We start from the raw sequence: 27879 nt of genomic DNA, 5'->3' as shown, positions 1-27879 counted from the left end.
TGCGTGGTTTTTTACATCTTTGGGCGGGGTTAGTGACATCTCTGAACAGTCAAATCAACTGTGTCTCTGATAAAATATCCAGAGCCAACGTCTATCTCCAGGAGTTCTAGGAACTGGGGTGATGTAAAACTTTTTTTGATGTGTGTTGGTTTCTTGATTTGGAGGAAGGGACTAAACAGAGAGGTTATCGGTCCTATCAGATTAGGGAAGGATGGGGAGGGAAGTCGGACGTGCCCTTTCAAAGGAACCGTCCCGGCATTTGCCTGAAGCGATTTAGGGAAATCACGGAGAACCCAAATCAGGATGGCCGAACGCGCGATTGGACCGTCGTTCTCCTGAATGTGAGTCCAGTGTGCTAACGACTGCGCCACCTCCCTCGGTTTGATGTGTTTAATATGACTCATATTGAAGGTAGGAATGGTACTCTCTTCTTTTGCGATCTATTGAATTTCTCCTTCTGTTTATTTACTGATATTGAAGAATCCACTTCCATGGTACAGTACGTTATACTATGGATCGTGTTCTAAATAATGCGACCGAACTTATTACTGAGGAAAATCTGTAGCTCCATTAACTTTCACTTCACAGTTGCCAGGTCGCACACCGTGTGATGGATGCGCTATCGGAGCAGCTCTGACTGTGTGAGATCGTAGATCCAATGCACATTCACCAATGTGAAGTATTCCTTCACCCTCAGAAAAATCGGTGTTGTCGCTGTGTCTCTGCATGGAAGTAAAAAGGTGAGAGGAGACTGTAAACGAGATTTCTTCTTCCATGCACTTTCCATAAGTTTAACTTTTCTTGGTCCACCTGACCATAAAGGTGTATAAAACGGAGCAATGGAGCTGGGGAAGAATCACCATTTGTCTAGAAAATGAGGTTGAAAGAAAGAAAAAAATAGCTAAGCAAGTAGGGATGGAGTACAAATGCGAGGCTGTAAAATGATGCATGAATAGGAGAAAGGTAGATGCTGCCTATAGTAAAATGAGAATATTAGGAGTACAGGTGGGAAGTTAATATTAAGCAGAGCATGCTGAGCTGTAAGCTTTACACAAGGGAAATTAACTTGAAGACAGAATTACAGAAAGGGATGTAAATAAATATGAGATGGGAGATAGACAGAGTGCTGAAAGATCGAAGTCGAATCTAGGTCCCTGGAGTACACGACATTCGCTCAGAATTATCGAGATCCTAACTGCTCCACCTTTTACACAAGGAATATGAGACAGGCGAAGTATCAATAGACGTTTAGAACAATGTAACAAGCCCAAAACGTCAGGTGCTGACACGTGTTTAACAAGTCAAGGTTGCCAAATATTTCAACCAATTATTTAGAGAAGACTAGAAAATCTCATAGAGGCTGACTTTGGGAAAGACCAGCTTGGGTTCTCAGAAGTGAACGAACACGGGAGACAGCACTGAACCTACGATTTAACTTGGAAGATGTGCTGAAGAAAGGCAAACCTATGTTTATAAAGTTAGTGGATTTGGAGAACGCTCTTGACAATGTTGACTGGAGTACAATCATTGACATTATGAATGTAGCAGAGATTAAAAGTGGGGAGTGAAAGGTTATCCCCAACTTTTACAAAAGCCAGACTATAGTTACTAGAGTTGAAAGGATTGTGATAGGTTTCTAGCCTACCCTCAATGTTATTTAATGTATAAGCTGGGAATGAAATGTGGGAGATATTTGACGAAGGAGTTAAGTTTCAGGGAGAAGAGACAAAACATTTGATGTCTGCCTATAACATCGTAGTACTCTCAGAGACGGCGAAGGACTTGGAAGAGCATTTAAACGGTATGGGTAGTGTTAAAAAAGAGGATATAAAATGAGCTGTAACGAAAGTGAAACAAAAATCATCTAATGTAGCTGAATCGGAACGGGTAATGCTGATAGAATTAGATCAAGAAACGGGGCATGAAAAGTAGTAGCTATATTTTAATACATTTGCAGCTAAATAACTGACGAAAGCCAGAGTAGAGAGGACATAAAGTGCTAACTAGCAGTAACGAGAAAAGCATTTCTCAAAAAAAGAAAATGTTAGGGAGCCTTTCCAGGAAACGTTTGTTTGGAGTCTAGCCTTGTACAGAAGTAAAATGTTGATGAAAAGCAGTTCAAATTACAGTGAATATGGCGCTACGGAAGAATGGCGAAGCTTATATATGAGGATAGAATGACTGATCCGGAGGTATCGAATCAAATTCGGAAAATAGGAATTTAATGGATGAACTTGATAAAAGAAGGATTTGTTTGTTATGACACACCATAAGCCGTAAAAGACAAGCCAGGTTTTAGTGGAGTTTAGCGTTTGGGGCTAAGATTTTCCACGGAATTTCAATATCTCACTTTAGTAACCATGTTGAAATGGGTGTAGCTTACGGTAGTTATGCAGAGATAACAAGACTTGTATAGGGTGTACTATGGTGGAGAGCTGCATCAGACTAGTCTTTGGACTAAAAAATCAGTTACAAAAAAAAGTTTCTGAGTAGGTTCTTTACTCTGACGACTGTGACAGAATGGTTGCAGAGAGGCTGCCAATTGCCTCACATACGTTCAGAGTACATCACGTGAGTTGTTATACGAACTTCGCGTCGTAGTCGACACGCGTATTATAGTCTTCACTCTATGTATATGTACCAAGTTAACGTAACTTCTTCTTCGTAACTACAGCTCTAAATATGTGCCCTCCATATATCTCTATTCTCTGCAGTCCCTCAATATTGCTATCGCCACCCAGCATTTTACCTACCCATCTTGCTCTTAGGTTGTCTTCGATGCAAATGGGAAAAATCATCCTTTCGTCATGCTCATTGGCATCGTGTCATCAGCCACCCCACTATATGTCATAAACGGAGTAATCTCTGTGGTCTTATAAATTAGATTTCATATCTACTTTTCCTAAATTTCTTGCAGGCTTGAGTCCTGGTCTATCTTATACACCAGCCTTCTTCATTCAACATCAACGTAAATATCTGGTAAGCTGTACTCGACACCATTATGCCTCTCAAAAAAGAAATCATAAATTTTACCCTTCCCTACACATGGGACATGATTTTCCAGTTTTTCAGCCCTCTCGCATACTTCCATTTTCCAAAATGTCATTTATTAGAGCATGCATTTAATTTGTGAAAGACTGACCTCTTGGATTGTTCGTACTTTAATGTATGTTAGCTTCTTAATATCTATCCGTGTCCTCTGACTACAGTCTAATCTTTATTTCTTTCTTAGAGTCTGTAAATGGTTGTTGATTCTGTGTCCGTCCAACAGATTGTGCACTACTATAGAGCAATTTTTTGTTGTACAGATCTTCGAACGAGCTTTGGTTTAACTGCCTACCGTGTTACTATACTCTGAGTCATAAATTACAGAGTATCTCACCGTAAACTAAATGGAGGAAGCGTCACACATATCGAATTTAATATATTACGTTTTAGTGATTTATGACAACAGCAGCCAGTGTTAACGCAGGGGATACCGAGACGCCAAACTAGAAGCGCAAACTGACGCACTGGACACACAGTCAAGACGTAAATGCAACCCTTCTGAGTCCCTTAGGGTACCATTGCCTCCATAGAAATGACTTGTCGTTCACCCGGCCGCGCCGATGTAGGTACAGTTACTTTACCTGACGGACGTCTGACGGTCACGTTGAGGTTTCCGTGACACATTTGTATCAGACCTGCTGTAAGAACGTGGCTGCAAGCTCGCTTTCGTGCGAATTCGTAGCTCAACAGTCTTCCATGCTTCGGGAACGCTCAGCGAGGGACCCGAGCACGGCACCACCACTCCGGCTAGGGAGAAGTAGCAACACTCCGGCACGTCCCCACCAAAAGCCTTACAGGTGACAATTGTTATTGTTATTATTCACGAATATATTAAAAAAAGGCACAGTACACTTCCTGACGCCAACACACGAAAGGAGACACACATACTTCTGATGATTGATCCACGCTCACGAAAATCTGTCTCACCGCGTTGACCGACTGTCCACATGACATGGGAAGGTGGAGAATAGAGATCCGAGCCTATAAAACCATAATGTTTCTTTGAAACAGAGACTTCTCCGTCGTCAGTTATTTGGATGTCGAAACTGCGAATATCGATCTACGACCAGTGGTGTAGAACTCTGCATTTCCGTATCTCGCCTCTCCGCAATTATCACTTGCAGCGGTGTACCTTACGTAGTAATTGAACTTTTCATTCGGTCCCTCTGCACCGTCATCGTGCTTTGGTTCCCTGCGACTTCTTTCTACAAAACTTCCCTTAACAGCAGAGTCCAACACAGGTGTCCCTACCTACCGTACGGCACTTAGATGCCTCAATTTTAAACTTTAACTTTACGGTATATAGTTGCTAACAGCTTGCAACGTGTAAAGGTGACACTCAGACCAGCCGGTCACAACAGTGTATGACCTGGAATTATATCACACAATAACATACATTCAAGAAACTGAGGATATTAGCGCGTTTCCAAAAAGTAAACTGTTTCATGAATAAGAAAGTGCAGTCGCTGAAGACCTGTACTGTTGTACACAACGCTTTGTAAAGTCATTTGCCACTGTGTGTGCGTATGCACTTAAGAGTTTTGCAAAATTTTCCTTAATAAATAAAACACTGTTTTTTCAGATAATCTTGTTTCAATACAAAACAAGAAAAATGGACAAACTTATATTTCATTACTGTGTTGATTCTTCGCTTCTTCAGTGCGAGTGTTGAACCCGAAGGATTGTGTACCTGGGATCAAATGATGCTTCCTGGTCGAGGCTTGATTCTATTGAGTGAGTTTAAAATCACATGAAGAATGTGTCCTGGAAAGAGGCCGATAAAACTTCTTGAATTTTCTACTGTTTTTGTAGTTTGAAACGTGAGGTTGTCTTGTGTGCAGCGTTTGTAAATACTTGTGTGACGTATTAAATCCATCTGAAGGATAGTGTTAATTCTTCGCTTAGAGAATTATACAGTGAATAAAGTTCTGTACATTCTTAAAATGTTTTCCGTCCCGTACGAACTTGTACCTTGAAAAAACGGAAGAAATTTTTCTACCACAGAAAACTTGATATTAACAAGTGAACGGAATTTCATTAACTTCTTCATAATTTTTCAAGTCTTAAAGTGGAAATGTGTGTTAGCTGACAATAACTTCTTTTTCAAAGTGTTTTAACTTCTGATTTTTTAAAATATTACTTCTTCTTAATAGGTTTTCACTTTCTGAATATTAGTGTGCAGCACAGTAACAATGTAACACATTGGATTTGAAACTCAGGATTTACAAGACTTTCTCGATTGCAACGCTTTTAAATTTGAGCAGAATATTTATTACAGATACATGACCATCTGGCACCTCAGAACAGTTTTTCACAATTGGAAGAGCCTTACTTTTTCGTAGCATTTTTTTTTAATTTCAGGAAAAAACCGTGACATATAAAGTGAGTACTAACATTTCAAAATGCAGTAAGAGAATGTATTACACTTCAGTTAAAAGGCCGGCTCGAGGTGAAAGTCTGAAAAGTGTTACAATTATCAATACTCTCATCTGCTACTAAAATATCCAAGTTGATACAATGACAACAAGAGTGTACAGCTAACATAAACAATAGAAATGCAGCAAAATGTGGACTTAACAGATAAATTTACGTCTCTTTCCATGCTTAATTATGCCACGTTGACCGCCACTATCTCGAATCCATTCATGCTTCATTGGGTGAAGAGAGCTGTAATTTGATTTATCATTCATCACAGCAGTAGCAGAATCAAAACATAATGCAAAAATTTTAATCTACCAGACCGCAGGCCAGAGAGTATGTTTGCTCTCATATGTCTGAGTCAGTTTCCATAAAGTTCCTTCTTGATTTATGCGGGGTCATTTTATAAATAGTGCCACGGTACCAGCCATTAACATGTGGCCCTTCTACATCTACATTTACATAGATACTCTGCAAATCACATTTAAGTGCCTGGCTGAGGGTTCATCGAACCACCTTCACACTTCTCTATTATTCCAATCTCGTATAGCGCGCGGGATGAATGACCACCTAGATCCTTCCGTACGAGCACTGATTTCCCTTATTTTATCTTGGTGATCGTTCCTTCCTATGTAAGTCGATGTCAACAAAATATTTTCACATTCGGAGGAGAAAGCTGGTGACTGGAATTTCGTGAGAAGATTCCGTCGCTACGAGAAACGCCTTTCTTTTAATGATGTCCATCCAAAATCCTGTATCATTTCTGTGACACTCTCTCCCATATTTCGCGATAATACAAAACATGGTGCCCTTCTTTGAACTTTTTAGATGTACCCAGTCAGTCTTATCTGGTAAGGATCCCACACTGCGCAGCAATATTCTAAAAGAGGACGGACATGCGTAGTGTAGGCAGTCTCCTCAGTAGGTCTGTTATATTTTCTAAGTGTCCTGCCAATAAAACGCAGTCTTCGGTTAGCCTTCCCCACAACATTTTCTTTGTGTCCTTTCCAATTTACGTTGTTCGTAATTGTAATACCTAGGTATTTAGTTGAATTTACGACTTTTAGATTATATTGCTTTATCGTGTCACCGAAGTTTAACAAGTTCTTTTTAGCACTCATGTGGATGACCTCACACTATTCGTTATTTAGGGTCAACTGCCACTTTTCGCACCATTCAGATATTTTTTCTAAATCGTTTTATAGTTTGTTTTGATCTTCTGATGACTTTATTAGTCGATAAACGACAGAGTGATCTGTAAACAACGAAGATGGCTACGCAGATTGTCTCCCAAATCGTTTATATAGATAAGGAACAGCAAAGGGCCTCTAACACTACCTTGGGGAACGCCAGAAATCACTTCTGTTTTACTCGATGAATTTCCATCAATTACTACGAACTGTGACCTCTCTGACACGAAATCACAGATCCAGTCACATAACTGAGACGACATTCCATAAGCAAGCAATTTCACTACGAGCCGCTTGTGTGGTACAGTGTCAAAAGCCTTCTGGAAATCCAGAAATACGGAATCGATCTGAAATACCTTATCAATAGCACTCAGCACTTAATGTGAATAAAGAGCTAGTTGTCTTTCACAGGAACGATGTTTTCTAAACCCATGTTGACTGGGTGTCAATAGACCATTTTCTTCGAGGTATTTCATTATGTTCGAACACAGTATATGTTCTAAAATCCTGCTGCATATCGACGTTAACGATTGTTTGTTGTTGTCGTCTTCAGTCATGAGACTGGTTTGATGCAGCTCTCCATGCTTCCCTATCCTGTGCTAGCTTCTTCATCTCCCAGTACTTACTGCAACCTACATCCTTCTGAATGTGCTTAGTGTATTCATCTCTTGGTCTCCCTCAATGATATTTACCCTCCACGCTGCCCTCCAATGCTAAATTTGTGATCCCTTGATGCCTCAGAACATGTCCTGCAAACCGGTCCCTTCTTCTTATCAAGTTGTGCCACAAACTCCTCTTCTCCCCAACCCTGTCTCACTTCCTTCCCAACTACTGATTCCCTTTCGTGCCCCTGAACTCTTATAACTGCCATCTGGTGTCTGTACAAATTGTAAATAGCCTTTCGCTCCCTGTATTTTACCCCTGCCACCTTCAGAATTTGAAAGAGAGTATTCCAGTCAACACTGTCAAAAGCTTTCTCTAAGTCTACAAATGCTAGGAACGTAGGTTTGCCTTTCCTTAATCTTTCTTCTAAGATAAGTCGTAGGGTCAGTATTGCTTCACGTGTTCCAGTATTTCTACGGAATCCAAACTGATCTTCCCCGAGGTCAGCTTCTACCAGTTTTTCCATTCGTCTGTAAGGAATTCGCGTTAGTATTTTGCAGCCGTGACTTACTAAACTGATAGTTCTGTAATTTTCACATCTGCCAACACCTGCTTTCTTTGGGATTGGAATTATTATATTCTTCTTGAAGTCTGAGGGTATGTCGCCTGTCTGATACATCTTGGTCACCAGATGGTAGAGTTTTGTCAGGACTGGCTCTCCCAAGGCCGTCAGTAGTTCTAATGGAATATTGTCTACCCCCAGGGCCTTGTTTCGATTCAGGTCTTTGAGTGCTCTGTCAAACTCTCCACGCAGTATCGTATCTCCCATTTCATCTTCATCTACATTCTCTTCCATTTCCATAATATTGTCCTCAAGTACATCGCCCCTGTAAAGACCCTCTATATACACCTTCCACCTTTCTGCTTTCCATTCTTTGCTTGGAACTGGGTTTCCATCTGCGCTCTTGATATTCATATGAGTGGTTCTCTTTTCTCCAAAGACATATGGGCACTGTAATTTAGTGGATTACTCCTACTACCTTTCTTGAATATAGGTGTGACTTATCACACCTACCACAACTTCTCAGGGTATGTGGTACTACTGAGTGTATAATTATATAAATGCCTGGGGTCGGTTTTTTTTTTCGAACATGTCCAATACAATTGATTATTCTCGATGGCCAATGAATTCACAACCTGTAGTGCAGACGCTCATTATTGTTGCCCTCCAACGGAAATCTGAAATTAGCGAACGTGGAGGACATGTACAGGGACTATGGACAGATGGCGTTAGGTGGAGATGTGAGTCCACCGGGAGACACGCTGACATAGTCTGCAAATCTCGATACACACTGGGTGCTGGTTGTGCAGTGGTTAACGCAACTGCGCAGTAAGCAGAAGATCACGGGTTTGATTCCAGGTCTGGCAGACATTTTCATTCGTCGTCTCTGATTCTGCACGAAGTCCCGATGCAGCTGATGTCCTTAGTTCGTTCACTTTCCTTTTCTTTCTCCCCTTCCGCCTTCGATAGTACAATGTCTTCGCGAAAGCTACAAAACATTAATGCTCGTCTTAACCACCACCAGAGACCGCGGGAGCAGTACTCCACCAAAAAAGCAGCGCCATCGTGACTCATCAAAAATTCTCCCTTAGACGACAGCCACTACAGAATTTTCACTGTCTTCTTCTCTTTGTCAGACATGTAACATATGACGATTTTTATTTGCATTTCTTTTAATGTTTTACGTCTCAAAATGTTCTGTTCAGCATAACAATGACATACATGTCTGTATGTGCTCTTTCGCAAAATTAATCAATAAAGTTGCTGAATTTCTGATATATTCTAAGCACACTGTGAATTGTGGGTTGGCAAATTCTTATACTAATGAATCAGGAGTAACGAGCTGAAATAGGCTGAAAATAATTGGCAAGAAATAAACAACCTCAACTTCCGTTGGTAAACATATGCGCTCAGGAGGACTCATTTCCCAAAGCACTGAGGCTCACATCCAGCTTTTGAAAATGGCTATAAATGTATCAGAGTTATTTTCACGACCTTGCTGAATCTCTTCTTCAGGCATAGAGTAACAGTCTGCCCCATCTGCTGTATCATGCACAAGACGTTTCACCCACTAGTACACTTGAGATTGTGTTAATGACACTACAACTCATTATTGTGGTAGTGTTAGAAACTATAGAAAAATGGGCTATATTACCTGCATAGGGTCTCCTGCAGTTTCTGAATCTTTCACGTGCGCTTCTGCAGTTTCTTTCCTGCGGTCCACTACACGATCAGCAAGAACTTTTTTGCCGGGGGACTACGCCATCGCCTTGAAGTCATTCTTACAGATATAAAACAAATATTCAAGAATGTCAGTAAGCCGTACCGGGAAGATCGATAAGTCGCGTCTCGCTCCTAGATGCCACAGATTCCAGATTTTACTCCCGAGGGTGTCTTAGTGTAACCGTTGACAGCGGAGGTGGGCAGTCTGGACTAGGGCATGTTGATTTAAAGAGCGCAGTACGCCATTTAGCAGCCGATCTAGCAAGCCGTCCGGCTAGGACGATGGACAAGCAGCCTGCGTCGATTTTGGAGCACGCCCTGGAATGCACTGCATCGACTGCTCCCGTCAGCGGAAGAGTGTATAGGAGGCCTTGTGGTGCGCAGCCTACAAAGCAGAAAACCACTGGCCGTGACAGGACGATCACAACACCTACAAGAGTCTTCTACCAGGGATAGGCCCGTGCCAAAAAGCTATACGAGTGAGCACGATTTCGAACAGATTTAAAATTGCGGTTGCAATGGAATGAGCACGCTCAGGCATCTAGTTTGGCTAGCACATTGTGCTGTGTGTAGCTTCGGCTTGAGTGCTGTTGGCTTAGTACTGTGATAATTTGGAATGTTTCGGGATTCAATGCCTTCGTCAGCAGTATCGCTTAATCTCTCATGGCGTACGTTTGCTAAAGAGCTTCATTCTTGATGTCTGTATTTAATGAGTTCTTTATAATATTCAGAAATCCAGTGTCTTGATCAGCAGTACATCCTAGCCTTTGTGGTGTACATTCTTCTTCTCTGTAACTAATAAGTTTTTAAGGGGGTTCTTTAAATCATAATTATATGTCAAATGTTAACTTTACTTTCTTATGTTCAAATGGCTCTGAGCACTATGAGACTTAACATCTGAGGTCATCAGTCCCCTTGAACGTAGAACTAATTAAATCTGACTAACCCAAAGTCATCACACACATCCATGCCCGAGGCAGGATTCGAACCTGCGACAGGAGCGGTCGCTCGGCTCCAGACTGTAGCACCTAGAACCGGCTGGCCGCTTTGCTTATCGCTGAGTAAATTGTTTGCATTAAGAAACTGCTGTATATTTGGTTCTATTTCGCATTTTACTAAACATTGTTCTTTAACTGAACTTTAACGGCGAGGGGCGCTGCCTTGCCAAATAGGCGACAGACTAAGATTTGAATACCATGATATTATCATGCTTTGGAAGCGGTTTATATCTTATTCTATGTTGTTACTTTAAATTTTGGGATACCTTTTGATTGGTGGGCAGCTCACGTATTTTTCTAAGTTATTTTTATCCACTGATAACTGTCCGCTGTATTTGCACTTGTTGAAGTGCTCGCGTTATTCAACTACTGTGATTGGTGCTGCGATCAGACTAGTTGGCGACTCCGGCTTCTGAGTGCTGCCTCCCGACGTATTGATGGGAAGAGAGCCGACTGTAACTCACCAGGCCACCTGATTTTATAATCATAGATTTCCTTATTGTATTGTTGTAATCCTTGCTGTGTCGTCCGAACAAGACACAGCCAGGGCAAAAGCACCACATTAGTAAAGATGTGAGCTGGTGCAAGTGCCATAGAGACTCGCCACTTGCACGAGTTCCACCAGCGTCACGGGCTGCGCTAAGGATGGAGATATCGACTTCGCCTCCGCCAATTACAGGCCGTGTACTATCCGCCAATGACCGATCGACAACGGACAGAAGCCTTCTCGGAAGACAGAAGAGCAGATGTCACCCACTTGGTTATAGACCATCGTCCAGGGCCGACTTACACAGGGAACGTCGTTTAGTGAAATCTTAGAAGTGAACGGACAATTGTTGTAAATTACATTTGCTATGTACTGTGAAATCTACCTGCGGTTATTTGCACTTAGGCATTGAGGGCCTTTCTTGTGGCGTGTCACATGCAGTGTTGCAGACTTTATTTTCGATAAGTCACAAAGATAAGGAAACCTTTTTTAATTATTTGTGTGACCTTGTTACTGATTTGTTCCACTATCCTGTTACCTGACTCTGGAGCACAGCTGTGTAACTGTGGCAGGGAGAAATTGTCCTAGCGGTATACTGCACCCGAGGCCGTTTCACCAACTCACAAATTCGGCCTACCGTAACAGTGGAACTCCACCTCCATAGCAGTAGCGACGAGGCCTTTACATAACTGGCGACCAGAGTTTAAAAAAATTATTATACTATTTAGTAATGTTTCTCAGCACCTTTGAGATTAACAAATTGTGTTTTGTTACGAATGATGGTCACTTTGCCATTGCACGGTCTTTTCACTCCCCCAAGCAACCACTACGATTGACCACATATCATTCTACATGTTGCCTCTAGCTTAAATCTAACAAAAAGTCAGTAAATACAGTGCGTATCACGTTCAGTTGCGAGCATAAACTTCAGTGGCTAGCATTTTCGAGACAATCTGTGGAAAAGTAGTATCTGCGATGTTCATTCTTCATTAGGAGGAGCGCTGCACAGTATATAATTAGTAAAATTGTATATAACTAGGAACTGAATTCACGGCCATCTATTTGCTTGCATGTACGGAGTGGTTAAGTGGTTAGCACACTAGTCTCGCTTGCGGGAGGCCAATGGTTAAAATATGCGTCCAACCGTCCAGTTTTATGTTTCCCGTGATTTCCCTAAATCGTTCCAGGCAAATTCCGGGATGGTTCCTTCGAAAGGGCCGGCCGATTTCCTTCCCCATCCTTGAAACATTCGGAGTCTGTGCTCCGTCTCTGATGACCTCGATGTCGATGGGACGTTAAATCCAAATCTATGTACATGTACGGCGCTGAAGAAAACTAAGTGTACAAGACTCGCAAACGACTCTCGTATTGAATTTACTCTTTCCAGTGTAGGAGATGTTACTGTGAATTGAACTTACAGTCATTTACAGCAGAAGGTATCGCAAAAGGACGCCCACAGGTGACAAATACCAGCTGAACACTGACCAAGCTCTGAAGACTAGTGCCTCAAAGACCATCGGCAAATATTCATAGTATTACTCAGTTGTTAACCGACATCTCATGCGTATCGATCGATAAAATGATATTTTTATTTAATGAAATTGCAGCCAAATAGCCACATACAGTTACTTATCTTGACATTTTACATTTACATCTACATTTTACATTTCTGCATAATCATTTGTCGATTTCACTCTTTTACTGCAGAGTTCTGCGTTATATCGTTCACATGCTTCCTTACACAGTTCACATACACATGTTGTGGTTGGATTGTGATAAGTTTTGTTTTTGCAAGTTAGATGATGAAAGCCGTGAAAAGGAAGTCTAGTTACGACATGTTGCAGCTCGAAGATTGGTTCTGTCCATGAGCGGTTCGCCATTGCGTCGGTGCCATAGAACTCCGGCCATACTTTTTCTCGTTTGTCCTCCATGAACTTCAGTTGATTTCTGGAAACCATGGTGTGTGGTATCATATATCAAAGATTGATATCTTCAATTAGGAATGTGTCTCTCGCTAGCAGGTACACTAGTCTAGGTCTTGTTGTCTTTGAGAGACCTAGTGCTCTTTTTAGATAAGTAGATTTTACCTTTTCTAGTGTTTCTAGATTTTTTTCTGTCAGGTGGGCCCATATAACCTCCATCCCATAGGCCAGGATTGGCAAGGCTTTTGCGTTGAATAATTTCATGACTGTTTCTAGACTGAGTAGGCGGATGTTTTTAATGTCCTGTATTGCTATTATTGCTTGGGATGCACGTTCTGTTGTATGTTTTCTGAAGCATTTGGCTGTTGGTTATAATGTCACCCCTAGGTATTTAAAGTCTGATGAGATTTTCATTTTTTGTCCTATAATGTTGTTTTCCGCATTCTTGGGTGTTTTGCCTCCTTTTCTGAAAATCACAATTTCTGTCTTTGTTATGTATATGTGTAGTTTGTGTTCACTGCACCATTTATCTATTTTTTCAATGATTTCCTGCAGCTTCTGTATATCTGTTGAAACTACGGCTATGTCATCAGCGTATGCATGTACGTATACATCTTCATTTTCTCCAATTCAGAGTACTTCTTTAGTGGCAAGAATGTACAGCAAAGGGATCATTGGGTCACACTGTAAGACTCCGTTCGATTGCAGAATGAGGTTGGAAAAAGAGAGGTTGTCTGATATTGTGCTTAAGTTGTATTCGAGGATTGACTTGATTATTCTAGCCCATACGCTATCTTCTCCCATTGTGTTTTCTAGTTTTCGAAATATGAGATGTCTTTCCAGTAGGTCAAAGGCTTTGTTAAAGTCTATTAACTCTCTGTATAACATTTGTTTCTTTTGTAGCGCTTCGTCGATTTTCCTTAGAAGAATCCTGACTGCCGTAAGTGTTGATCTCCCGGATCTGAAACCCATTTGTCTTTCTGGGAGATGACTGTCCACAGAGGCCAGAATTCTGGTTCTTGTGTAATTTGTAGCTTTTCAAATGGAATGCCTACTTTGAAAGCTTTTTTATCGCCCAGTGTGCGCAGTTCTTCACATTGTAGTTGTCCCAGTATTCCGTTCTTGATAAAATGATATTCAAACTTATCAGAGAAACTGTTGTGAATATTTTAATACCAATACAATCAATTGTTTTTAGTGAATGAACTAAGGAACAGCATTTAAATCAGTGATAACTATCGATGACAGTGTCACTTAATGGGTGAAGAAACTACAGGGGCAATAGTGAAGACAGCACATAATAATTAAAACACGTTTTGCTACAGTACCTCCAGGTTAAGACCTCTTGATATAGTGGACGAAGCATGGTATATTTCACATTATCAGATCGTACAACATTCAGAAGAAGTTTTTGGAGACGACGCAAGAGATTAAGGTGTTGGTAACCTTGTCGGTGAGCAGCTGCACCCTCTGCGAGACCTTGAGGGGTCGTCCGTCCTTGAGCCAGGAGACGGCCAGCTGGGGATGGCCCTCGGTGGTGCAGCTGAGGTTGGCAGGCTGTCCCAGGGATACCGTCTGCTGCTGCGGGGTCACGTGTGCCGAAAGCGGGGCTGCAACAGTGCCAAAGAAAGAACAGCTCAGAGGCATATTAGTAACTTCCGGGGAACGACAGCTTACTTCAAGTCTCTATTTTTCTTGGTGTTGTAGGTCTCAGGGGCACTGTCGGATGCTCTATGTGTGAGGCCCCAAGGACTCATATACATTTAATTCAAGCCTCCCGAAACAGTGATCAGCTATTTTGCTTCATGGGACAGACTTGTATAAGGACACCGGGCAAAAAATTAATCACCATTAGAGAAATCTTTACAAGCATCATTTAATACCGAATACTGCCGCCCGTGCACTTGATAATCGCATGGATTCGGTTAGAGAGTGAGTCCATATGGCTGTGCAGGTACGTTGCTTAAGCCACTGATCGGGCAGTGCCACCAAACTGCGGCGATGCCGATGTCGGCGTTTTACCCGCTCTTCCAACAGGTCCCATAGATTTTTTGTAGTGTTCAAGTCAGGTGATTTGGGAAACCAGTTGAGATGTAATAGGTCAGAAAATCAGATACATTTTCTTCCAGCCCCATGGTCTTTGCTGTTGTTGTCTTTTTGTGCCTGTGTGATCAGTGGACTCTTTCGAGGTGACCGATTCAAATGTTCATCGCATGCAGTTTCCGTCGCAGTGTTCTTTCACTTACAGTTTGGGGTGGATCTTCATTCACTGCTTGCAGCAAATGCCGCCAGCTTCGGAAGCGATTTTGATTCACTAGCAGTGAAATGAGTCTCCAGTCCACTCAGTCAGGACCTTTGTCCGCTCACAATTCTGACTTCGTGGCCATGTGTGTTAAACCGCTGCTTATCAATGTTGAAGAGCCCTCCGCGAAACGTCAACAGATCCAGCAACTTCACACACCGTATGGCAAGCGGCACTGCCAATCACGATTGCCCGTATTAGCTAGTCTTTCACGTCCTTACACGTACCCACATCCGCTTGAAACATAAACGTCCCACTGATTGCTGCTGCCTCACTCTCGTGCGGTTGAGCGCGTGACTCGATCGCCGCGCCTTCTATAAAAGTTTGACGAGTCATCGGTGCATGTGCACTGGGGTAACTAATTTTTGGTCTGGAGAGCTTACGTGCATGAAGGGTACATACGGCTTCAATTATTCTCATATGAAGACAGTATTAAAAATTCTTAAAGTCTGGACACGATTGCCTTTATTGCAAAAGTGTAATCCGAAAAACGGGAATCTGGGAATTATGAGTCCGCCTTAATGCAAAACACTTTTTGTTATTTGTTCACTTCTTTATTCCCCAAACTAGCTTCAGCGACAAAAGTCGCAATCATCAGTGGATTCTTTAAATCTGAGTTATTTTGTTATACCATATTCTTATGAAATGTTGTCGCTTTTTCTGGCATATTTCAAGTAATTCTTCCGTTGCGCTTTTTCTCAGCATAGATCATGTCATCTGCATACAACTAATTTTATACACAGAAAAGCACAACTTTCGCACTTTATGATCCAAAACATTTCGATCATAAAGAGAGTGCGAAAGTTGCTTTTCTGTGTATGAAATTAGCTGCATGTCGTCCAAAGAACTTGCAAATGGCGTAATGTATGCCGAGAAAAACGGCTACAGAAAAATCACAGATTCCGGCCGCGGTGGCCGAGCGGTTCTAGGCAATGCAGTCCGGAACCGCGCGACTGCTACGGTCTCAGGTTCGAATCCTGCCTCGGGCATGGATGTGTGTGATGTCCTTAGGTTAGTTAGGTTTAAGCAGTTCTAAATTCTAAAAGGTTTCAGATAGATTATATAATGGTAAGAAAGAGATTTAGGAACCAGGTTTTAAATTGTAAGACATTTCCAGGGGCAGATGTGGACTCTGACCACAATCTATTGGTTATGAACTGTAGATTAAAACTGAAGAAACTGCAAAAAGGTGGGCATTTAAGGAGATGGGACCTGGATAAACTGACTAAACCAGAGGTTGTACAGAGTTTTAGGGAGGGCATGAGGAAACAATTGACAGGAATAGAGGAAAGAAATACAGTAGAAGAAGAATGGGTAGCTTTGAGGGATAAAGTAGTGAAGGCAGCAGAGGATCGAGTAGGTAAATGTACGAGGGATAGTAGAAATCCTTGGGTAACAGAAGAAATATTGAATTTGATTGATTAAAGGAGAAAATAGAGAAATGCAGTAAATGAAGCAGGCAAAAAGGAATACAAACCTCTCAAAAATGATATCGACAGGAAGTACAAAATGGCTAAGCAGGGATGGCTAGAGGACAAATGTAAGGATGCAGAGCCTTATCTCACTAGGGGTAAGATAGATATTGCCTACAGGAAAATTAAAGAGACCTTTGGAGAAAAGAGAACCACTTGCATGAATATCAAGAGCTCAGATGGAAACCCAGTTCTAAGCAAAGAAGGGAAAGCAGAAAGGTGGAAGGAATATATAGATTGTCTATACAAGGGCGATGTACTTGAGGACAATATTATGGAAATGGAAGAGGATGTAGATGAAGATGAAATGGGAGATATGACACTGCGTGAAGAGTTTGACAGAGCACTGAAAGACTTGAGTCGAAACAAGGCCCCGGGAGTAGATAACATTCCATTAGAACTACTGACAGCCTTGGGGGAGCCAGTCCTGACAAAACTCTACCATCTGGTAACCAAGATGTATCAGACAGGCGAAATACCCTCAGACTTCAAGAAGAATATAATAATTCCAATCCCAAAGAAAGCAGGTGTTGACAGATGTGAAAATTACCGAACTATAAGTTTAATAAGTCACGGGTGCAAAATACTAACGCGAATTCTTTACGGACGAATGAAAAAACTAGTAGAAGCCGACCTCGGGAAAGATCAGTTTGGATTCCGTAGAAATATTGGAACACGTGAGGCAATACTGACCTTACGACTTATCTTGGAAAGTAGATCAAGGAAAAGCAAACCTACGTTTCTAGCATTTGTAGACTTAGAGAAAGCTTTTGACAATGTTGACTGGAATACTCTCTTTCAGATTCTGAATGTGGCAGGGGTAAAATACAGAGAGCGAAAGGATATTTACAATTTGTACAGAAGCCAAGGGGCATGAAAGGGAAGCAGTCGTTGGGAAGGGAGTGAGATAAGGTTGTAGCATCTCCCCGATGTTATTCAATGTGTATATTGAGCAAGCAATGACGGAAACAAAAGAAAAATTTGGAGTAGGTATTAAAATCCACGGAGAAGAAATAAAAACTTTGAGGTTTGCCGATGACATTGTAATTCTGTCGGAGACAGCAAAGGACTGGGAAGAGCAGTTGAACGGAAAGGATAGCGTCTTGAAAGGGGGTTATAAGATGAACATCAAGAAGGGCAAAACGAGGATAATGGAATGTAGTCGAACTATGTCGGGAGATGCTGAGGGTATTAGATTAGGAAATGAGACACTTAAAGTAGTAAAGGAGTTTTGCTATTTGGGGAGCAAAATAACTGATGATGTTCGAAGTAGAGGATATAAAATGTAGACTGTCAATGGCAAGGAAAGCGTTTCTGAGGAAGAGAAATTTGTTAAAATCGAGTATAGATTTAAGTGTCAGGAAGTCGTTTCTGAAAGTATTTGTATGGAGTGTAGCCATGTATGGAAGTGAAACATGGACGATAAATGGGTTGGACAGGAAGAGAATAGAAGCTTTCGAAATGTGGTGCTACAGAAGAATGCTGAAGATGGGTAGATCACATAACTAATGAGAAGGTATTGAATAGAATTGGGGAGAAGAGGAGCTTGTGGCACAGCTTGACTAGAAGAAGGGATCGATTGTTAGGACACGTTCTGAGGCATCAAGGGATCACCAATTTAGCTTGGAGGGCAGCATGGAGGGTAAAAATCTTAGAGGGAGACCAAGAGATGAATACACCAAGCAGATTTAGATGGATGTAGTTTGCAGTAGGTACTGGGAGGTGAAGAAGCTTGCACAGGATCGAGTAGCAGGGAGAGCTGCATCAAACCAGTCTCAGGACTGAAGACCACAACAACAACAACAACAAATTTTAGGGGACTGATGACCTCAGATGTTACGTCCCATAGTGCTCACAGCCATTTGAACCCAAAAATCACAGAAAACATACCCGAAACAGCGACAATAATTCTTAAAAACATGCTCTAACGTACAATAAATAAGATTTAAAGAACTCACTGATGATGATGATATTTGTCGCTGAAACTAGTTTGGGGAATAAATAACCAGACAAACAACCAAAAGTGTTTTACATCAAGGCGGATTCACAATTCCCATATTGTTGTTTTTCTACGCAAACACGGACCAAATGGAAGAGTTCCAAGATAAAGTTATTGTGTAAATCGAAGTCGCAATGGTAGTCATCTGATATTTTGTCACAGTTTTATACATTTCACAAAAGTATTACACATGAGACTAATATCGTTAAGAAATACATATTTTCATAAAAAGACTTGTTTGCGTCAAACAATCACACTTCAGGCTGTGATGCAGCATGTACTCCCCACTAAAAGGTGGGACCCGATTTTGTGTACGATGACTGATGAATTTTGTCAGTGCTTCTCAAATTATATTACTGTCAGCATTGACGCAGAATGGCTTTCATTTTATTTGATGCCACTGTAGGAACGTTGTGATTTGTAGACTTTTGTGAATAAATTTATGATACCTGAAGATGATCAGATGGTGCAAACAGGAATTTAACAAAGTATCGTTTCATCAGCAGCTCCTAGTGGTTATGAAATCTGACTTCCACTGCAGATAAAAATCAACGGGGCTAGGAGCAGAGTGTATCATGAAGATAGAACAACAATAAACCAAGCCCTCTTAACAAAACTGAGAGTAGAGCTGTTTTAAACATGAATTCCAAGTAGATGGCGTATGGAATGTCCTACAGAATTGTGGCAAACCAAATTAAATCATCAACTGCGTTATTAGTATTGAAAATGAAGATGGGACAATCCTTGGTGACTAGAAATCTTCAGACAAATTACTTATGAAGGCATTCCTCCAGGACGACAACAATGTTGAAGATACAATGTAGCATCGCCAGTTACAGACAGAGAAGGGAGCTCCCTACAGAAACGACATAGTAGCAGTCCTGTAAACCGCAGACGTGTTTGACGCATTAAAATAAATAAATAAATGGAAAGCTTCAGGTCCGGATGCAATAAACGCAGAGGTATTACAAGCGATGAGCAGCAGCATTATTTCGTTACCTTACAGCACTGCTTACTGTAATAAAGTATGTCTAGATTATGGATTACAGCAGAAGTGTTTAGAAAAAGAGCAGGCGGTGAGCCCAAGGAAACAAACTCTTACAGGCCGATATACGTATTAAATAGATTAGGGGAAAGAGATGCGAAGTTGCTACGCTGTAGGCTTAAAAACCATACAAATGTAACTGACGTGACGCATCACACAATCAGTTCCGATATAGAAAAGGCAAGTCCATCAGAGATGCCATGAGGCAGCCACTAAGTCTAATCAACACAGCAGAGGAAGCGAACGTGTCTGGTGTGGTGAAAGATATGAATCTACATAACTACTCTGCAATTCACAAATGAGAGCCTGGCAGAGAGTTCACTCAACAACATCCCCTCCATTTCTCTACCGTTTCTGTTTCTAGAACAGCAAGTGGGAAAAATAAACACTGAAATCTCTCCATGGGAGCTCTAGTTTTTCTTATTTTATGTGAATGGTCATTTCTATCTGTGTAGGTGGATGTCGACATAATATTTTCACATTCGCCGGAGAACGTTGGAGATTGAAGTTTCCCGGCAAAGATATCGTGACGTCGAGAAACGCCTTTGTTTTAATGATTGCCTCCCGAACTCACATACAACACTCGTTACATTCTCTACCCTATCTCGCGATAATGCAAAATTATTTCAACTTTTTCGATGTCCCAGTCAATCCTATCCAGTAAACATCTCATACTGCACAGCAATAATTTAGGAGAGGACGTACAAGCGTTGTGAACAGAGTCTCTTTAGTAGACCTGTTACATCCTTTAAAGCCGCAGCTTTTGACATTGTACGGCGGTCGTCTTTGTTCTCTTACTGTAGATAATAGGATGGCAAACAAAGTTCTACCTGAGGCACCGAGGCTGTTACAGAGGAAGGAAAGCCACCCTCGTCTGACCGAGCAATGCAGAAACGTGCCACTAAAAGTTGTCCACGGGGCTCTGTATTTGGATCAAAGATATTGGCTCTCTCTTACTCAACATAAGTGAATAGTTCCAAGGAGAATGCTGCATTATATCCGGCAAGATCTGATGATAGTAGTGAGAAGGGAGCAATGGGACAAAACTAAAAAAAAAAAAAATTGTCGAGCTGTTATGGCATGGTTTCTCTCATGGTGTTTGGAAAATAATTTTCAGACAGGTGCCAATAAAATAATGTACATTTTGTTCAAAGAAATATTATCATGGACTAAAAGGCCAACTGAAGAATAAACAATATTTCGTTCAATAAATGTGCCGTAGTAAGTTATTTTGGGTTGAATGTCGATGAGTAGCAAAATTTTCATAAAAATTTGTCGGTCAAAGAACTCTACGTCCGATGAACGAAACTGCAGCGATTCCGTCCACCTCTGGACATCATCAGAGTGTATCGCAAAGGTAACTTCTTCTATAAATAGGCTACACTGCGAGTGCGTGGGCGCATAAATCCAGACTAATTAAATCTGAATTAGCTCTACGCAGTGTGTACAGGAACAGATTACTGAAGCTTAGCGGTGCATACACGACCATTTCTACGGAATCCCTTCTCTCAGTATTAGGAATATACAGGGTGTTTCAGGAGGAAAGGTACATGCTTCGAGATGCGACAGTATTAGTGATTCTGAACAAAAAACTTCATGTCGACGTATGCCCTATGGCGAATGGTTTCCCAGATGGAACACGTTTAATATCACTTTTGTACGTTTTTCTTTAATAACTGGAAAAACGCACACTCCAGTCTCAGTACACAAGTAAACTAAATTAAATTTGCTACAGAAAAGGTCCTTTCTGTGTAGGACTAACAGTTTGTGCGCAGAGATCGCGAGAATATTGAAAATCTTGCGCGACGCACGTGCGCTGTAGCTTAGGTGCTATTTGCAGGTCTGTTTGAGGTAGTTTTCCGACCTGATAGACCAAAAGCGTCCTGTATTACAATGTTTGTCTCATCTTCCTCTATATTACTGTGGTACGTTGTAAACAATGACAATGAATAATACAGAAAATAAATAGAAGCGTACATTAAAAGCGTTCTATCTTGGAAACCATTTGGAATAGGGTATATTACCACATGAACTTTTCTCTTCAGAATCACTAATGCTATCACCCGTCAAAACACGTACCTCTCCACCCTTTATCTTCTAGATCTTGTAAACAGAAAGTAGGGAGGACAATATAGACTAATAATAGGTAACGCAGATAAAGTAATAGAAATACTGGAGTAACGAGGAAACGCCAAGCAGAAAACCAATTCATGTACAAATCGAGATTAGCAGGAGGTATAGGACGCAGGAACTACAGGAGTTCTTTTCCAGTCCATGGCAATCACTTCAAATGAAGTACATTTTGCCATCGAAGGATACGATCCATTTCGTTGCATTACATGGACATTATCTGGCGTACTGCGTATCTGAACAGAATGAGGCGTCCAATTAACGGTAACTGTGACTATGAGTAAACTGGAACGGCGGACGATATTGATCAGCACTGTATTTATTTTAAAGAGCTGAAACAGACGAGGAAACAGTACACAGCATCCATCGTACGGGACGAAGCAAAGTGGCACAAGATAAATCGAAGAGCCGCGAAGGTACCCAAGAGAGAGCTGGAGATTTATCTTCAAGGACACGAGAGGAATAGCAGTGATTACCCAGAAAAAGGAAACATGTGTAAGTGAAGATCTCAATGCTGACAGGTCTTTTTGGGAAGTTCCAGGAGTTACTTCTGAGGACCCCGAGACAGTCGTCCGCAGCATGTTGTTGTACAGTGATCAAAGGTAACTAGAAGACTGGCCACTAGCCGTTGTTGCTACGTTAGTCCTTACTGCAGTCATGGGGGCATCTTCAGAATTTCAGGACCGTGTCAATGGAGGCTCTTAAAGAACTGCAGAAGTTATCGGATTCGATCGATTCATCCTGGTCGTAATTTTTCGAACTCCAGAAACACTATGGAAGTGCCGAAGGTCGCAAACCTGGCGGTATCTGTTTGTGAAGCAAGCACGGTTAAAGAAGGATCGACATCTTAACTGGCAATGAAAAATTATTCAAATGGCTCTGAGATCTATGGGACTTAACATCTGAGGTCATCAGTCCCCCAGAACTAAGAACTACTTAGAACTACTAAGGACATCACACACATCCATGCCCGAGGCAGGATTCGAACCTGTGACCGTAGCGGTCGCGCGGTTCCAGACTGAAGCGCCTAGAACCGCTCGGCCACACCGGTCGGCAACTGGCAATCAGTGAGTAGTTATTATGTTAATAAATCTCGTTAAAAAGTAGTGTCACCCTAGTTGTTAATGAATTAGTGAGGTCGTTGTCGCTTTCAAATAATTTTCAAACGAAATTACAGAGTAGAACTAAGTATTCACAACAAAAAATTACTATCAGCTTTCAATTTTAAGTAGCGGACGTATACATAAACCAGCTGTAAACAAGTAGATAAATAAAAATTTAGATAAAATGTGTATTAACCTTACAGAAACGTGCTCACCTATCTACACTACCACTTTGTTTCGATATCTCAGTGTCTGGTCTGAATTAAAAGCGATGCTGGAGTCATGTGAAGTAACCTCTATAGCAAAGTAATTCGCCCACAACCGAAACACGAAGACGTATGTATGAAGAAGTCTCCTTCGAATGAACACTCGTTATGCCCAAGGAAGAAAAAGATAAACGCTTGTAAAAGCTAACAAAAACACATTTATGTAACGTAATTTGTCGCCGGCCAGTGTGGCCGAGCGGTTCTAGGCGCTTCAGTCTGGAACCACGCGACCGCTACGGTCGCAGGTTCGAATCCTGCCGCGGGCATGGATGTGTGTGATGTCCTTACGTTAGTTAGGTTTAAGCAGTTCTACGTTCTAGGGGACTGATGACCTCAGATGTTAAGTCCCATAGTGCTCAGAGCCATTTTCTGTAATTTGTCTTCCCTACCTAATCATTACAAGAGCTCTCACTCTTTCCTCTTCGTTATTTTAAGCAACACTTTTTGACACCCCAATGGAACTTAGATTATTATTTGAAATTCTATTTTCCTTTTTCTTTAGTACATACAGGCTGCCCAACAGATCAAATAGAAAGTTGGCCCTATACTCAGAAAATGAGCTTTTGGTGTCCACATGGTCATACTGCTTTGCCGTACTGGGAAATATCGTATCGCTGGTGCTCTGCTGCTATCTTCTTCCAATCTGTAATGGAGCGGGCGTATTTTTCTTCCACAGAACCTTCCCCGTATTCAGTTTACCTGTAGAGGTTCATTAGGAAAGACATCTGCCAGTGTGGTCGCATAGGAACACCGGATCACATCGTCTGTAACTTCGACGTCTATGTTTGGTTCAGCGAACCAATAGAGACTAACCAAGCACTATACGATATTCTAAGCATTTTGTCCCAGTGCCACTATCCAAGATATCAAAGACAGTTACAACCCTTGTGGACCGGTTTGCCTCGGGGGAGAATACGAAGTCCTTATAACACCTTTCCCAGCAGGATGGGTGCATGCATTCAGGCCAGTGGGGATACAACGCCCTACTGTGAAGTGGGCTTACATTGCCAGTTTCTTTCTAAATTTCAGTCAGTTTTGTAATCAATGAAGTAACACCACGTAGCCTCTCAACCCGTAAAGTTTCATTTAAGTTTGTCTTCACCTACTAAGTGTGTTACATTTTTTGCAGGCAGTGAATGATGTGCTAAACGGAAGCATCTTGAAAGTACAGGTTTTTAACAATGAGTGCAGATAAAACTTTCAGAATGGGACTGACACGTCGACAGAGACATCATGCTGATGACATCTGTGGTTTCCACGTAGTATCCCTTCATCGTTAAGCTCCACCTCGATCATGGATGTGAAACGTGCTGTTACAAGACATGCTCTCTGTTCGTTTGAGAATCATATCCACGTACGTTTGTTCCGAGTTTAGTGCGCTACACGTGTTCTGTAAACTAATGGAAAGAGAACTGGTCGACGTATGGACAGATTAACCAATTTCAGAAATAAAAATAAATTTTCGTGAAACTGAAAACTAGGGTGTCAACAATAGGACTGAGAGGAATTCTACTATCAATCGCAGGAAAGAGAGTGGATGAGTGAATAGACTACACTGAGGGCCCCTACAAGGGAGAGAGACTGTCCGCTAAAGTGACAGAAGAAGAAAAGGATATCGATTTTGATGGCACTGGGCATTTAATACTAGAGCTCGACAAAACTTCAGAAGTCTAGCGAAAAACAAAGGCAGAAGGGATAGATAATGTCCGCTCGGAATTTGAAATGATTGTTCAGATTAATGTGTAAGGTCTATGAGACTGAAGTAGTACTACTGGTCTTTCTGAAAATTCTCATCCTCACAGTTTCGACGACATCAAAGGCAGTTAAATACGAGAACTACTGGACAATTAGCTGTTCATGCAGCCAAGTTGCTGATAATAGTAATACACAGAAAAATGAGAAATGAAATTGAGTCTTATTTAGATTATCATATACGCTAGGAAATTTAAGGCAACATAGATCAGTTCAAACATTGCGCTTGATAATGAAGGCAGCACTTAAGGAACATCATAAACACGTTTCACAAGGTATGCCGAGCTAAAAGTAGCGTTCGACAATGCAAAATAGTGCAAGCCGGTAGAATAAGTATAAGTATTGAGAACGACAGGTAATGTATAGTTTGCACAAGAACGAAGCCGGCTGCTGTGGCCGAGTGGTTCTAGGCGCTTCAATCGGGAACCACGCGGCTGCTACTGTCGCAGGTCCGAATCCTGCCTCGGGTGGGATGTCCTTATGTTTAATACGTTTATGTAGTTCTAATTCTAGGGGACTGATGATCTCAAATGTTAAGTATCGTAGTGCCTAGAGCCATTTAACAAGAACGAAGAAGGAATAATAAGAATGGATGACCAAAAGACAGGTTGACGAATATGACAGGATGTAAGGCAAGGATGCAATGTTTCGCTCTACTGTTCAACACGGACATCGAAGAAGTAATGACAACGAAAATAAAAGGAGGCTTTAGGAGTGGGATTAAAATTCAGAGCGAAAGGATATAAATAATTTCACTCATTACATTAGTATCATCATTGAATTACAGTCTTGTAATGTGCACAGAGTATGGACTCAGAATAAACAGACAGAAGACGAAAATATTGATAAATAGCAAAAATGGCCTTAGCGATAAACTTACCAAAATTAGACACAAGTTAGTAGTGGAAGAAATTGAATGAAATTTAAATGACGCTAGGGAAACGAAGACGCATCTAAGCACACGCAAAGGACTATTTTTTGCTAAAAGAGATCTGCTAGTATGAACCGCAGTCTATAATTGAAATGAAGTGAAGTCACATCCTTGTAGACAGAGCGTAGGTGAGTGATGAGAGAGACACGCACCACCGTACTAGGCAGCCGGCCGGGGTGACCGAGCGGTTCTAGGCGCTTCACTCTGGAACCGCGCGACTGCAACGGTCGCAGGTTCGAATCCTGCCTCGGGCATGGATGTGTGTGATGTCCTTAGGTTAGTTAGGTTTAAGTAGTTCTAAGTTCTAGGGGAGTGATGACCTCTGACTTAGAGACAACCTACCTGAAGAGTGATGACAATAAATGGTAAGTACATCGTGAGTTTACAAAAGACGACTGAGGCTTCAAGAAAGAACTAATGAGCTGTCAGCTGTGGCGAGACGGCGTGTAGAGAGCAGCTCCGGCTGACCTGTGACGACCAGAGTGGTGAGCGCGCGCTGCATGCCCACGGAGTTGTTGACGAGGCAGGTGTAGCGGCCGGCGTCGGCCAGCGCCACCTGCCGGAAGTAGAGGCTGCCGCCCGCCTGGCGCACGCGGTCCCCCAGCAGCACCGCCGTCACAGAGTCGCCGCCGCCGCGGTACCACCTGCCGACACAGGGCGCCACGTACAGTTCACGGTCAAACTAACTAACTGTATCAGGCGAATGTGTCATTTAGTTTGTAATGTTATGTGTGCCTCACTGCTTTTTTAAAACTAATTTGTGCCTGATTTTATTCTGAGAAGCTCAGTAATGTATGTAAATACCTTATTGTAAATGTGATTCAAAAAGTACTTGAAGTGAACAGGCAATCATCGTAGGTCGTACCACTCGGCCCGCATCTCGTGGTCGTGAGGTAGCGTTCTCACTTCCCACGCCCGGGTTCCTGGGTTCGTTTCCCGGCGGGGTCAGGGTTTTTCTCTGCCTCGTGATGGCTGGGTGTTGTGTGCTGTCCTTAGGTTAGTTAGGTTTAAGTAGTTCTAAGTTCTAGGGGACTGATGACCATAGATGTTAAGTCCCATAGTGCTCAGAGCCATTTGAACCATTCGTACCACTCGCTCCTTCTGGCTCCTGGATTTCTCCCTTACCGTCTGCGCCCATTCTGTCCGCCTCACCCCACCCTCACCTACCTTGGCCTCACCATTTGCTGTCCCCTCACCTGGATCCCTCATCTCCGCTCCATACAATCCAGAGCCCACAACCGCCTCCGACTTCTCAAACTCCTCTCTGGCCGGACATGGGGGTTGCACCCCTCTACCGTCCCCCACACCAACAAATCCTTAATCCATCCCATCCTCTGTTAGGCCAGTCCTGCCTGGATATCTGCCCCCCCCCCCCCAAATTCTATAATTCCCTCCAGATCCTTGAGCGCCATTAACTCCACCTTGCCTTCTGTATACACCTCCAGTCCCCCACGTGGGTCCTTCATGACCTCATTCCTTTCCCCCACCTGCCCCTATTCCTCGAACTCTACACCTCCCGCCGCCTTGATCCCCCTCACCCCCTGGTTGCTCCTCTCCTCTCCAATCCCCGCCCCCTGCCACGTCTTCACTGTTGCGTCCCCCTACCCTTCATCTCCTTTCCCAAGGTGGCTTCCATCAACTCTCCTTCCCAGATGATGCCCTCTCTCCCTCCTATCAACTCTGATCCTCACTCCCCCTCCTTTCCTCTGCCCTTTTCCTGGGCTTCCTCTCCCCCCCTTTCTATTCCCCACCTACCCTCTCTCTGCCTCCCCCTTCTCTCCCTTAAGTCCTTGTGCATTTCTCTCCTCTGCCTTTTCCCATTCCCTCTCGCGTCTGCCCTGCCTCTCCCCCCCCCCCTATGAGTCCTCTCCTTTGGTTCCCCCCCCCTTTCGTTTTTCCTCTCCTCCCTCCTTGTTTTCCGCCTCATCT

At 42.3% G+C, this 27879-nt stretch overlaps 1 protein-coding gene across 1 annotated transcript in view; it reads right to left on the bottom strand.

The window, feature by feature from the left end:
• Positions 1-26829, bottom strand: part of LOC126455887 (Down syndrome cell adhesion molecule-like protein Dscam2) — a 225813-nt gene extending 198984 nt beyond the window's left edge. The window contains exons 1-3 of the mRNA XM_050091647.1: positions 26816-26829; positions 26419-26594; positions 14397-14560 (exon numbers count right to left, since the gene is read on the bottom strand). Coding sequence (XP_049947604.1) covers positions 14397-14560; positions 26419-26594; positions 26816-26829 — 354 coding nt within the window. The remainder of the gene's footprint in view (positions 1-14396; positions 14561-26418; positions 26595-26815) is intronic.
• Positions 26830-27879: the final 1050 nt, after the last annotated feature.

This window comes from Schistocerca serialis, chromosome 2 (genome assembly GCF_023864345.2).
Source record: "Schistocerca serialis cubense isolate TAMUIC-IGC-003099 chromosome 2, iqSchSeri2.2, whole genome shotgun sequence".
NCBI lineage: Eukaryota > Metazoa > Arthropoda > Insecta > Orthoptera > Acrididae > Schistocerca > Schistocerca serialis.
This window is presented reverse-complemented; position numbering and strand designations above follow the sequence as displayed.